At 40.5% G+C, this 13,232-nt stretch overlaps 1 protein-coding gene across 1 annotated transcript; it reads left to right on the top strand.

The window, feature by feature from the left end:
* The first annotated feature begins 2,614 nt into the window (after positions 1-2,614).
* LOC109155032 lies at positions 2,615-3,523 on the top strand. Its single transcript, XM_019302764.1, has one exon. It carries the CDS (start codon positions 2,615-2,617, stop codon positions 3,521-3,523), a length of 909 nt encoding a protein of 302 aa, XP_019158309.1.
* The last annotated feature ends 9,709 nt before the right edge of the window (positions 3,524-13,232 follow it).

Here is a 13,232-nt window from a genome sequence, read left to right as displayed (position 1 = left end):
CACAAGCTGTGTACCCCGCGGGTGGGGCGGCGGGTGGTGCACTACCCGCCGTTCCGCCCGATGGTACAACCTTGTACCAAAAATAATCCCTTCGGGGATTTTCAACACCAAGTCCAAATTCAAGTCCAAAACACCCAAAATCTCAGAAAATACAAAAATATGACTTGAATCAAAGGAATAGCCAAGAAATGGCACACAAGAAACCTAATAACAAGCTCTAGATATGCATTCCCACAAGACAATGCATCAAAACTCACATTTCATAGCAAAAATCCCAAGTAGAAGTCAAGAAATCATCATATAGGTAAGAAAATAGATTTTGTAAAGCATGGGTTACTTCTTGTAGCCTAAACCTTCACTTTTCACACCCTTAAAGCTTCTCCTAAAGCTCTCCTTCAACTTCAACTTTAAGAACACACCAAAAGACAACAAAGATTCTTTCTTTTAGAAAAGACACCTAAAAAGGTACTAAAAACACTAAAGAAAAAAAGATCTTACCCTCCTATATGCTCACAGTTAAGAAAGATTGAATCTTGGAGACCAACTTGACGAATCTTGAATTGCCCAAACTTGGCTTGAAGAAGAAGCTAGCTATTTTCTAGAGAGAAGGAGGAGCTTTTCTTTTTAGGGTGTTAGGGAAAAGAAATGAAAGATGACTCTAGGTTAGCTTGGAAAACAAACATAAGGTGAAAAGTCTTCTTTACCCTTACTAAAATGAAAAAGTGTAAGGAGACAAGGGAACAATTCACAAAGCATAGAGTACAACCCATTGACTTGGATTGAGTAGTCAATTTCTAGTCCTCCAACTATTGAATTTTTAGGATTTTAGGAATAAGTTATCAATTTGGCTAGGATTAATTATCTAATTAATCCTTAAATAGAATTTGGATTTACGGGTGTCACATCGGGGATTTTGACTCGTTAATTGATGTTTTGACTTCCCGATGTTGTTTTATTGGGCTATTTGAGTGTCTTCTTGATGTTTCGTATGTCTAGAACGGTATGATAGGAATCCATGTAGGATTTGGTGTCTTGAATCGTGCTAAGTGTTCAACCTTGTGATTCGTTGAACCATGATGAGTCTTGTACGTTTTTCGGATCTATATTTGGTTTACCCGTTTGATAAGCATGCTAGTTTGATGTTGAAATGCTAGCGTGTGTTGTTTGTTCTTTCCTATTTTGGATGATAACTTGTGCTGATCATCATTCATGTCGGATTGTAATCCTTCCTTGATTGAGTATGGTTTCATATCTTTGTTGTGATCCATTGATTGATTCCTATGATGATGTGTGTGTTGGCTGTACCTGGATTGCACGATTAATGGTATGGGACATTAATCACCAAGGTACAGATGTGGTCCTCGTGGTGGCCATGAAATGATAATGGAGTTGTAAATTGGGCTTCAAGCTCATGTGATCTGGGTTTCAGGCTCAGCTGGGCTTCAGGCTCATGTGATTGGTGGTTCTGTGATTGAAATGATCGGTACCCTCGTGTACTGTGAAATTGGTGGTTGATGATTTGGTGGTTGTAGGTGGGGAACGATAAGGTTGGACTCAGAAGTACAGGGGTTCTCGGAGGTAATGGTTGGATCTGTAATAAGGCGGGGGGTAGGCATAAGGTTGGAACTTGTGACATGAAGTGTCATTGTGGCATGTAGTGCCAATGTGTGAATGTCTATCCTTTTCTGTTGAGCATGTCGAGTGGTATTCTACTTTGTGATCAGTAGAATACACCTCGAGTTGTACTTGTTGTTGTTGTTGTTGTCTTTGCCTTGATGTTTTCTGCTTTGTGATCTGTAGATTACATCTTGAGCGGTGTTGAGTTGTTCTGTTGTTGTTCTTGTCTTGATGTTGTCTTGGGATGTGATTCCCTCTTTCTTTTGAGAGTGAAATAGGGTCTTTGCAGTTGACTTTTCTATTTATGGTTTTAAATTGATATATATTGTATTCCGTTTCGAAAATGATTTTGTATTAAACTATCTTTATATGCTATTGAACGCATATTGATGGGTTACCAGCAATATTCGCTGACCGAGTCATCCCCTTTCTTTATGTGCTTTACAGGTCCTGAGTAGACATGGCGAGAGCGTTAGCCATTGATAGTCTAGATCCCTTGACTTTGTACTTAGCGTTTTGGCCTGTGTGCCACAATTGTTGAACAATTAGACTAATGGTTTTAGTGTTACCTGTGCATTCACGTTGAGGTGAATGTGGCATAACACTCCTTGGTTTTCCCAGTTTTTATATTAGACTTCCGCTGTGCTTACGTTTTATAGTATATGTTGGTTAGTTTACGTTGCGTATTTAAGTTTTAAAATGGCATGAAAATCGGGGGTGTTACTGTTGGTATTAGAGCCTAGGTTTGAGCCTAGGATGTTAGAGTCTAGACTTTTAAGAAGTTAAGGGTGGTTTGAGACCCTATGGCGACCTTAAGTATCTAAGTTTTTAGCACTTAGGACTTTTAGGACGCGTGGTGAGCTGTGTGTTGCTTATAGTTTGTTCTGCTTGCTTGTTATTCCTGTTTAAGTTTTGGCGTTCTTTTAGTTAGCGCCGGGTAAGGGTGCGATGTCGTTTGTGCCTATCGTAACAGTGTTGTTGTTGTAGAAGCTTTGCCATGGCACAACCTCGTCAACGTGCACGCACGTCGGAGACCCAAACAAACGAACAGCTAGCCCAGAATCTGCAACAGCTCACGCAGACCATGCAAACTCTAAGTGAAGCTCTCTTGCACAACAATCATCTCGCTCCGCTACCACAGCCGGCCGGGCATAGAGATGTTGGACGCCTTGTGTCGGGCCATAGACCACCGATGTTTGGCGGTGAGGAAGACCCCGTCGAGCTCGAGGACTGGGTGCGAACCTTTGACAAGATCTTCTCCATCGTTGGGTGCCCCGAGGAACGCCATGTGGAGTTAGCATCGTTCTACTTCAGTCATGAAGCTGACTTGTGGTGGGTGCACGAGGGACCCGCATGCCTTGAGGAGCCAGACTTCGACTGGACGACTTTGAAGGACCGGATGCGAGAGCGGTTCTATCCGGCACATGTTCGAGCTGCTATGTATGAGGAGTTTCTACACCTCCAGCAGGGTTCATCGACGGTGGTTGAGTACCACAAGAGGTTTCTGGAGCTCACTCGCTTCGCTAGAATGCTTGTCCCCACCGAGCTCGCGAAAGTTGAGAAGTTCGTAGCCGGACTCAAACACGAGGCTCGCAAGGCATTGACCGTGAGCAAGCCGAGGACCTTGAAGGAGGCTTACCTGAGTGCTGCGGACTTATATCGGGTGCAACAGTTGCAACGGGGATCCCTTGAGCTTGTTAGGAAGAGGAACGAGAGTGGTGGATCTTCCAACTTCAAGAAGCCAAGGCAGGATTTCCGAGCCAAGACCGCATCTTCCCCACCTCAAGGACCAACCCGAGTAGGACCGGGTGATCAAGCTAAGAGGTTTACGTGCAAATTGTGTGGGAAGGAGCATGTAGGAAAGGATTGCCAAGGACAAGCCCTTCGATGCTACAGATGTGGATAGAGAGGACATAAGGCTGCCGTATGCCCTCAGCAAGCTAACCAAAGGGCGTTGCCACCTAGTTCGGGACCCGGTGGAGCATCGGGAGGGAGCTCGAGTCGAGGAGCAGCTGGAGCTAGACCTTCCAGTAGGGTTTTTGTGATGGGACGGTCCCAGGCTGAGACGGAGGGGTCGGTGGAGGGGCTTAAGCACATGTATAAATCTATTATAGGTGACATTGCATGTGTTGTTGAGTGCATTATAATAAAAATGTCTATCATGTTGCCATGACCTTCCAAGTGAAACATGTGCAGTACGCATTGGCACAATATCACATAGAACCTCATCATAATACTTGCCAATACAAAAAGGAATAAAAACTTGTTTAGTCACTCTCACTTCCCCTGAATCACTAAGATTGTATGGTTGGGGGTGATTGATAAGAGGTAACTTAAGGTAGTCCACCATGGCTGCACTAGCTAAATTCATACAACGATCCGAATTGATAACAATAATGCATCCCCTTCCATGAATGTTTCCCCTAGTATAGAGTGGCAGTTGCACTCGCTTAGCGTGTTGCTCTAGATTAGTCACTCGAGTGCTTAAACCTTCCATGGAAACGGCTAGAGCATCTATTTTCTGCTCTAATCTCTTACGTGTGTTTGGAACCTCTTCAGCCATCTGTAGATGGGAAACAAAATCTAAAAAAAGAAGATAAGTGAGTATTCATGTTAGTGAAACCAAAAAGTTGGCTCGCTCCCTCTCTATTCTCAGCTCACAGGTAAGAGGTGGATTATATGGTTCTGGGGGTGCACTACACACTCTTACAAACACACACTTCACTCGTGTATCGCTCAAGGTGGCAACCAGATTCTTTATGCAACACCAATATCAGAATATAGACACAAATAGAATGTAAAAGGAGATCAAGTGTACCACAACCAAATAGGAATATATCATGAACTCCTTCCAACCTTATACTTTTACCCTTCCTAATCCCACCAAAATTCTCCTACCAACAAGATTCTTTCCCCAACCTTATTCTTCTTCTTTATTGCTTTCTCTTTTTTGTTTTTCTTTCAACATTCTTGATTTTTTTTATTTGTAACCTCAAAATATGTACTGTAAATATCAACAAAAATTTCGGACCAAGAGGATCCACACAACCCCTTCAAAACAGAATCAAGAATTTCAAGAATCACTCAGAAAAACAGAAACGCTGTCCTTACTTCGAAGATCAATATCTCAATGAACATAAGGAATTAGCAAGTGTATAATATATCAATAGACGGCCCCAGAAGAGATATACAACATATCAAAATTTCAGATAAAAATAACCAGTGCATCTCGAGATATAGGTCATTCTTTGAAACTGGTCATAGAACGCGGAAATCTAGACAGGGTATGATTGAGACATGATTGCGCGTAAATTCTCTTTGAATATAGGTAAGGGTGAGATGAGGTTGTTTTCTTGACAGAATTTTTGGTAATATGGTTCTTAGGAGGTGTGAGGTCTCGTTGATATTGAACGGGAAAAAGGGAAAACGCTTTCGTGGTTGTTTTTCAAGAAACTGGAGAACATGTATCAAGATTCAAGAACACAATCAAGAATGCAAAGGAAATTTTTTTTAGGGTTTTTTAATGAATAAGAGACGAAAAAAAGTAGTATGTAAGATAAGAATGAGATAAACCTAGGCTCTGATACCAAAGTTCTAACGATAATGAGATAAACCTAAGCTCTGATACCAAATTGATATGAACCTAGTCCAAGGTTCAACTAAAGATGGAGTATTGTCCCAAGAATGCTCTCAATGCAAAGATAGAGATGGATCAAAATACCTTAAACCTCGCGAGAAACCCTTTGTCTCGAATCCTCAAAGACTTGGAAGAATCCCATGTAGCTTCAAGTACCTCGATGTTGCAATCTTCAATCAACTAGAGTCGGATCTAGTTTCCTTCGATTCAAGAACGAGTCCACGAACCTAAATCTAAGGTTGAAGAAAGTAAGATTGATTCGAGTCCACGAATCAATTTGCTAGTCGAGTCCACGACTAGCCACTAATTGAGTCCACAATTAGCCATAAGGTTTCTTACACAAGTGTCAAGAAAAACTTAAGAATTTTATTGAATTAAAGCCTCCCTGAAACTGATATGGATGTGCCCTATTTATAGGTATAGGGGCAGCATTATAATTCTAAATACAATGGAAAAAAAGAGTCTTAAACCTAATCTAGAAAACAAGTAAATAGAGTTTTATTTAGAAAAGGATTTAAGGAATCCTTTCTAAATACAACTAGTGTTTTCTCTTTTATGCCAAACAATTTAAATTAATGATGACCAAAAATAATAGGGCTGATTTGGGCCTAATTTAATCACCAAAATCAGCACTTAAACAATTATAAAAAGCCTTGAATTCTTCTTCATCTTTTGCAAATGGGCTTGACTTGGATTTCCACCATCTTTGAATATCACCAATGAAGAGTTGTCTTAATCGTTTGGACTTGGGCCTTGTGATTGGCCCAACTGGTACTCTTGATGGATCTTCATTATGTTGGGCCGCATCATCCTATTTCAATTTGTAATTTAATTCCTTAAATTCCTGAAATTTAATAGTCGGGGACTAGTAATTGACTAGTCAACCCCATAGTCAAAGTTGTACCTTGAGCTTTGTAAGGAGTTCCCTTGTTCCTTACACCTTTCCATGTTAGTAAGGGTATTCTTGACATTTCACCTTGTGTTAGTATTGTAACCTAACCTAGTAAGAACACCTCATTTCTATCCTTACACTTTCCAAAATCCTAGCTCCATCTTCTCTCTAAAAAGGTGGATAGCTTTTCTTCCAAGCCAAGTTGAAGCTTTGTCAAGACTTCAAGAGTTGTCTCCAAGATTTTACCTTTCATACATTTGGGTATCTAGGAGGGTAAGATCCATGTTCATCTTGTGTTTTTAGTGTTTTCTTAGGTGTCTTTTCTTAAAGATATGATCTTTATGATCTTTTGGTATGTTCTTGAAGTGGGTTTGGAAGGTGAGCCTTGATAGGAGATTGGTGTGGTGTTAAGTGAAGGTTTTCGGGCTACAAGAGGTAACCCATGCTCTACAAAATCTATTTTGCTTACCTATGTGAATATTTCTTGGATTCTACATGTGTTTTGCTATGAAATGTGAGTGTTTATGCATTGTCTTGTGAAAATGCATATCTAGAGCTTGTGTTTAGGGTTCTTGTATGCCATTGCTTGGCTATTCCTTTGATTCAAGTCACTTTTTTGTATTTGGTGAGTTTTGGCATATTTTGGACTTGAATTTGAGTTTGGAGATGAAAATCCCCGAAGGGATTTATCTTGGTACAGGGTGTACCCGCGGGCGGAACGGCGGGCAGGGGGTCTACCCGCCGCCTACCCGCGGGGTACAAGGGCCTTGTGGGTTATGTACCCACGGGCGGAACTGCGGGTAGGAGCCTACCCGTGGGTCCACCCGCGGGGAACGCTGTATGGATGTTGGGGGATTTGTTCCCCGTGATTCTTTTGACTCGGAATTTCGTCTTTTGACTTCCCGATGTTCTTTGTGGAACTATTTGAGCGTCGTCTTGATGTTTCGCATGTCTAGAACTATATGGCAGGATTCCATATAGGTTTTGGTGTCGTGAATCATGCTTCGTGTTCAACATTGTGTTTCGTTGAACCGTGATGGGTCTGTGTGTTCTTCGGAACTACGTTTGGTTTACCCGTTTGATAAGCATGCTAGTTCGGTGTTTAAATGCTAGCGTGTGTGTTGTTTGTACCTTCCTAATGGGTGATGATAACTTGTGTTATTCATCGTTGTTGTTGTTGGGCTGTGATCCATTCCTTGATTGAGTATGGTTTCATATCTTCGTTGTGATCCGTTGATTGATTCCTGTTGTGATGTGATGTGTGTGTGGCTTTACCTGGATTGCACGATTAGTGGTATGGGACACTAGTCACCAAGGTATTGCAGTGGTCCTCGTGGTGGCCATAACGTGATTATGGAGCTGTGGCCTTTGTGTAAGGTTCACGTGTTTATTTCTGGGATAACATGTGTTATCCAGGGCATGTGTTGCCATGTGTGATCGGTACCCTCGTGTACTATGAAATCGGTGGTTCTGTTAGAGGGACTGTTGGAGGTGGAACGACGGTTCTCGAAGGAATAAGGTTGGACTTGGGGTACAGGGGTCCTGGAGGTAAAGGTTGGAACTAGATATAAGGTTGGGGGTAGCCATAAGGTTGGAACCGGGCATAAGGAAGGCATATCAACTCGTGATGGGTGATGTCACGAGGGCTTGTGTAGCTGTGGCTTTGAGTTCTCTTCTTGTGACGTGTGTAGTCACAAAGGCATGTGTTGCCGTGTGTTGTGTCTTTATTCCTTTGAGTTATGCATGTCGGGTGTTGGTCTATTGTGTGATGATAGACCATACCTTGAGACTTCTTGTGAGTCGTTGTTGTCCTTTGTAGTCTTGGGATGTGTTCCCATGTTCTTGTTGAGAGTGTTTGAATTTTGTGTTGACTATTACTCTTGGTTTTTGACTTATATATATATATATTCCGTTTCGAAAATGGTTTTACAAACTTATATCTTACCTATGTATGATATTTCACATGTATTGGTGGGTTACCAGCATTATTCGCTGACCGGGCGTCGTCCCATGTTTTACATGCTTCTTTTAGGTGATGCTTAGACGAGTGCGTGGTCTAGTGCCATCTAGCATAGTTTCCCCTTTGTGTTTTGTGGCCTGTGAGCCAATATAGACGTAGTACTCTGTTGGATGGTTGTAGATTTAAACAATGCAGATTTAGCTTGTGCATTCACCCTTGGGTGAGCGTGGCATAGCACCCCGTTTCCTCGTTATATATATATCTTATCTTTCAGTCTTCCGCAGTGTTTGGTGTTTGGTTTAAGTTAATCTGCATGTTTTAAGGCTTTAAATAGCTTGGTTTTAAGGGGGTGTTACATTGTGTGTTGATGCAAAATGGGAGAGTGATAGCTTATGCATCGCGACAGCTTAAAGTACATGAAGAAAACTACCCCACGCATGATTTAGAGCTGGCAGCCGTAGTTTTCGCTTTGAAGATTTGGAGGCACTATCTGTATGGCGTACGTTTCAAGATCTTTACAGACCATAAGAGTCTCAAGTATATCTTTACCCAGAAGGAGCTCAATATGTGTCAGAGACGGTGGTTGGAACTCATTAAAGACTATGAGCTGGAAATCCAATATCACGAAGGAAAGGCAAATGTTGTGGCGGACGCTCTGAGCAGGAAGACCAGTCATGCCGTTACTTCCATTTGGGTAGTGGCTGACGAGCTTTGCAAGGAATTCTGAAGGATGAACCTAGAAGTGGTGGAACAAGGTGAAGTCGAATCGGAGACCCTTCTCTTCAACCTAAGAGTCATACCTACACTTTTGGAGGAAATCAAGGCGGAACAATGGAAGGATGCTAGCTTGATGAAGGCAAGAGATGACCTAGTAAAGGGAAAAGGGGGACCGTTTGAGTTTCCCACACACGGAGAGTTGACATACGAGGGCCGTCTATGTGTACCTACATCATGTGATCGGTTGAAGCGTCAGATTTTGGAAGAAGGCCATAATACATCCTATTCTGTACATCCGGAGGTGAAAAATTGTATAAAGACGTGAAGAAACTCTTCCGGTGGCCTAATATGAAGAAGGAGGTGGCGGAGTTCGTGAGTAAATGCTTGACTTGTCAGAAGGTGAAAGCGGAGCGTTGCAGGGTCAAAGGTTTAGTACAGCCATTGGAGGTTCCACAAGGAAAATGGAACTCCATATCTATGGACTTCGTGGGAGGTTTGCCAGCAACCCGTTCTGGTAAGGATAAAATCTGGGTAATAGTGGACCGCTTGACCAAGACCGCACGCCTTATCGCGATGGAGGTGTAACACCCCGTGTTACGGCCTTCAATCCCGGATTAATTATTTAATTAATCCTGTTAATAATAATTAAATATGATTTAATTTGGTAGGTTTCCCTTTAAATAATTAATAAGGCCCACCATGAATCGTGAACCCTAGCCTAAACTAGAGTTTTAAGCCCATTAGGAATAAAGAAAGTAAACCTTCTACTAGTCAAATTCTAATTAGGAATCCTAGACCTAGTTATCTATTAGGAATAAAGGAAGTAGGCCTTTTACTATTCAGATTATGATTAGGATTCTCTTTAAATTAATTAATATGGTCCACTATGGACCATGGACCCTTATCCCTAAACCCAATCCCCTAGTTCTAGAAGGAATAGAACTAACCCTAATTAGGGACTCTTAGGTATATAAATAGGGGGCATAGGAGGCACCTAGAACCCACACCACAATAATCTCTCACCACACAAGGAGTTCCAAGAATCCCCCTAGGAGGAATCAAGAAAGAAGGAATCTTAAAGAAAGACCCTTCATAGCCAAGGAAATTAATTAAGGCTAAGAGGTAACCCATGTCTCAACAAAACCTATTTTCTTAGCTATGATCTCCCTCTTAGGCCTCCCTCTATATTCTTGTGTCTTGATGAATCGTTTATGATATTGATGATGTGATCTTGATAATTGGTGTTATGATTTTATGTGTGATCTTGATAAACTTGATGATGTTGAGGGATTCTTGATGATTGTGTGATGTTCTTGATGAATCTTGATGTTTCTTGATATTAAAAGATGAGTTATGTTCTTGTTAATTTAAATATGATTAGAGCCCTAGGATGTACCGTGAAATTTGTATGGTGTTATTCTTGTTGTATTGGGTGGGAATTCACATGCTCAGGTGTTGTTTTGGTTTAGAAATTATGATAGGATACGTGCCGTATGATTCTTTCTTTTGATCCGTTAATTGTCTACGTGTTGTCATCAATTGCGTTTAAAGGTGTCTAAGCATGGATTCGGGTTCCACAAAGGATCCCGGGGCGCGTATTGTGAAAAAGAGTCAGTGGGGGGTAGGTGTGATGTCGATCTTTGGGGGATGAACTCAAGATTCGATTCACCAAAGATTCCTCCGGTTGCCCGATCTTTTCCTCACCAAAACAGCAGGAACAACAATTACGGTTTGAGGGTGTTGGAGATGGAATTGGTTGATGTAGCGGTTGGTTTGGGGGATTATTTTTGTGTTTTTCTATAAAGATATTTCCGCCACACCTTGGTCCTAGATGATAAGGAATGGATGGCACCACAAGATTGGTATTATCTTGATAAGCCTAAAAGAACATCTCTCAAAACACAAGAGAGACAACAAAATGCCTAGCTAAGCATTTCTTTGATTCAACTTCATTCATCTCTTTCTTTCAAATTCTGATTGTTCTTAGCCTTTAAATAGGCTAATACATAACTCTCAATGAGATCAAAAGACTCCATTACCAGGAAATGAATGGTATTCATTCATCCTATACATGTAACCTAAAATAAATTAAATATAGCACATGAATAATATTAAAACTATACTAAATGAGAATTTATTTGCCTTAATGGATTGAGTTTAGCTTCATTTGAATTGTCCCAATGAAGCCACGAAAATTTGGACCATTTAGATTAATTCCTCACTTATTTTTGGCAAATTGCATGGATTAATCCATTTACAACCCGTCGCAATTTCTTAGCTTTTGAACTTGTAATTGTGACTTCTCTTATTTGTATGTTGATCTTTGAGCCTTTGGTTGTCCTCATCATTCCCTCACTCTTTGAGAAGATTCGTCCTCGAATGAAACCTACCTCGGTCAAATGGAAATGAGTAAATTTTCCACCATATTATTTGAATATCTTCATCATAGAAAGTGAGTGAACACATGTTTCCTTGAACTTGGCACAACAACACCGCAAATGCATTTAGCTTTTGATGTTCCATTGTCATTTCTTCCAACCTGTTCTCAATACTTGAATCACATCCACGATCCTGCAATGAACTTAAAACAAGGGTTATAGGGCTCTTAACAACTTCTCCCTCATTCATTTTCTTACAAAGTTGAGAGCACAATTCTTCTTCCTCATCTTTAGTTTTTTTCTCAATCTCTCTCTCTTTTTCATCCAAATATTTCTCATCTTTGTTTTCACACTCTTCTTCACTTATTTTTACATTCTCACTCATTTCTTTTGAGCTCTCATCATATGACAAGGAAATAGATGCTGAATTCTTGACCTCTTTTTGCTGCAATTTTTCTTCAATTATTTTGGCATGGTATAGTAAAGTAAACAAACACTTGCACCCTTGAGGAAGCAATCGTGCAATTTCCTTTCTAACACCATACACAAATCTGTTCTTGGTAATTGTAGTTGGTTCAATCACCTCATCTCGGATCATCAAATCTCTTAACTTGTTGTAGAATTCATCCACACTAAGTGATCCTTGTCGAAGTGTATTTAACTCAAAAGACTCCATGGATGATGTGAAAGAATGAACAATAACTAGAAAACACAAGGGATGTCAACACAAATCTGGACAGAATTTAATAGTGACTTTGATGAATTTTCTGGAATTTTATGGATGATATTTTGACCCAATTTTTTTATGGTTAGCAAGAACTAGGGGTTTTATTCAACCATAAAAAATTTTCAGGGCAAAAGATATGTGGAAGTATTTTTTTCAAAATTTTCTTCTGGACTAGACAGGAAGAAAATTTCTGGGCAGAATCTTACGATTGTGTTGACTTTAGAGAATTTTCTGTGTTTGTAGGAGTATGATTTTAACACAAAACTTTCATGAAACATTAGAGTGATATGTTGGGTACTTCCAGAAAAAATTTCAACACAATTGGATATGTGGAAGTATTTTTTTGGAATTTTTCTTTCAGAAGACGCAGGCTGAAAATTTACTGCAGAAACAAATGAAACAAGAATTGATTGGTAGAGTGTTAACCTCTTTTGTGTGAGGAATGAACCCAAAGCTCTGATACCAAACTGATGTGGACCTTTGGGGGATGAACTCAAGAGTCAATTCACCAGAGAGTCCTACGGTTGCCCGATCTTTTCCTCACCAAAACACCAGGAACAACAATTACAGTTTATGGGTGTTGGAGATGGAATTGGTTGATGTAGGGGCTGGATTTGTGATTATTTTTGTGTTTTTGTATAAGGATATTTCTGCCACACCTTGGTCTTAGGTGATAAGGAATGGATGACACCACAAGATTGGTATTATCTTGATAAGCCAAAAAGATCATCTCCCAAATCACATGAGAGAAAACAAAATGCCTTAGCATTTCTTTCATTCAACTTCATTCATCTCTATCTTTCAAATTCTGATTGTTCTTAGCTTTTAAATAGGCTAATACATAACTCTCAAGGAGATCAAAAGACTCCATTACAAGGTATTCATTCATCCTAGACATGTAACCTAAAATAAATTAAATATAGCACATGAATAATATTAAAACTATACTAAATGAGAATTTATTTGCCTTAATGGATTGAGTTTAGCTTCATTTGAATTGTCCCAATGCAGCCACGAAAATTTGGACCATTTAGATTAATTACTCACTTATTTTTGGCAAATTGCATGGATTAATCCATTTACAACCCGTCGCAATTTCTTAGATTTTGAACTTGTAATTGTGACTTCTCTTATTTGTATGTTGATCTTTGAGCCTTTGGTTGTCCTCATCAAGGTGGGGGTAGGGACCCGCCACCTACCCGCGGCAGGAAATAATGCTGCCGGCAGCGGGCAGCCGGCGGGCATGCGACTGCCCGCCGGGCACCCGCAGGCCAGATATTTGTCGCCGGCGGGCAGCCGGCGGG

This window comes from Ipomoea nil, unplaced genomic scaffold (assembly GCF_001879475.1).
Source record: "Ipomoea nil cultivar Tokyo-kokei standard unplaced genomic scaffold, Asagao_1.1 scaffold0276, whole genome shotgun sequence".
NCBI classification, from domain to species: Eukaryota; Viridiplantae; Streptophyta; class Magnoliopsida; order Solanales; family Convolvulaceae; genus Ipomoea; species Ipomoea nil.
This window is presented reverse-complemented; position numbering and strand designations above follow the sequence as displayed.

Bases quoted from the DNA above. Each gene is read 5' to 3' on its own strand.
- LOC109155032 (XM_019302764.1), top strand. From the start codon at position 2,615: ATGGCACAACCTCGTCAACGTGCACGCACGTCGGAGACCCAAACAAAC.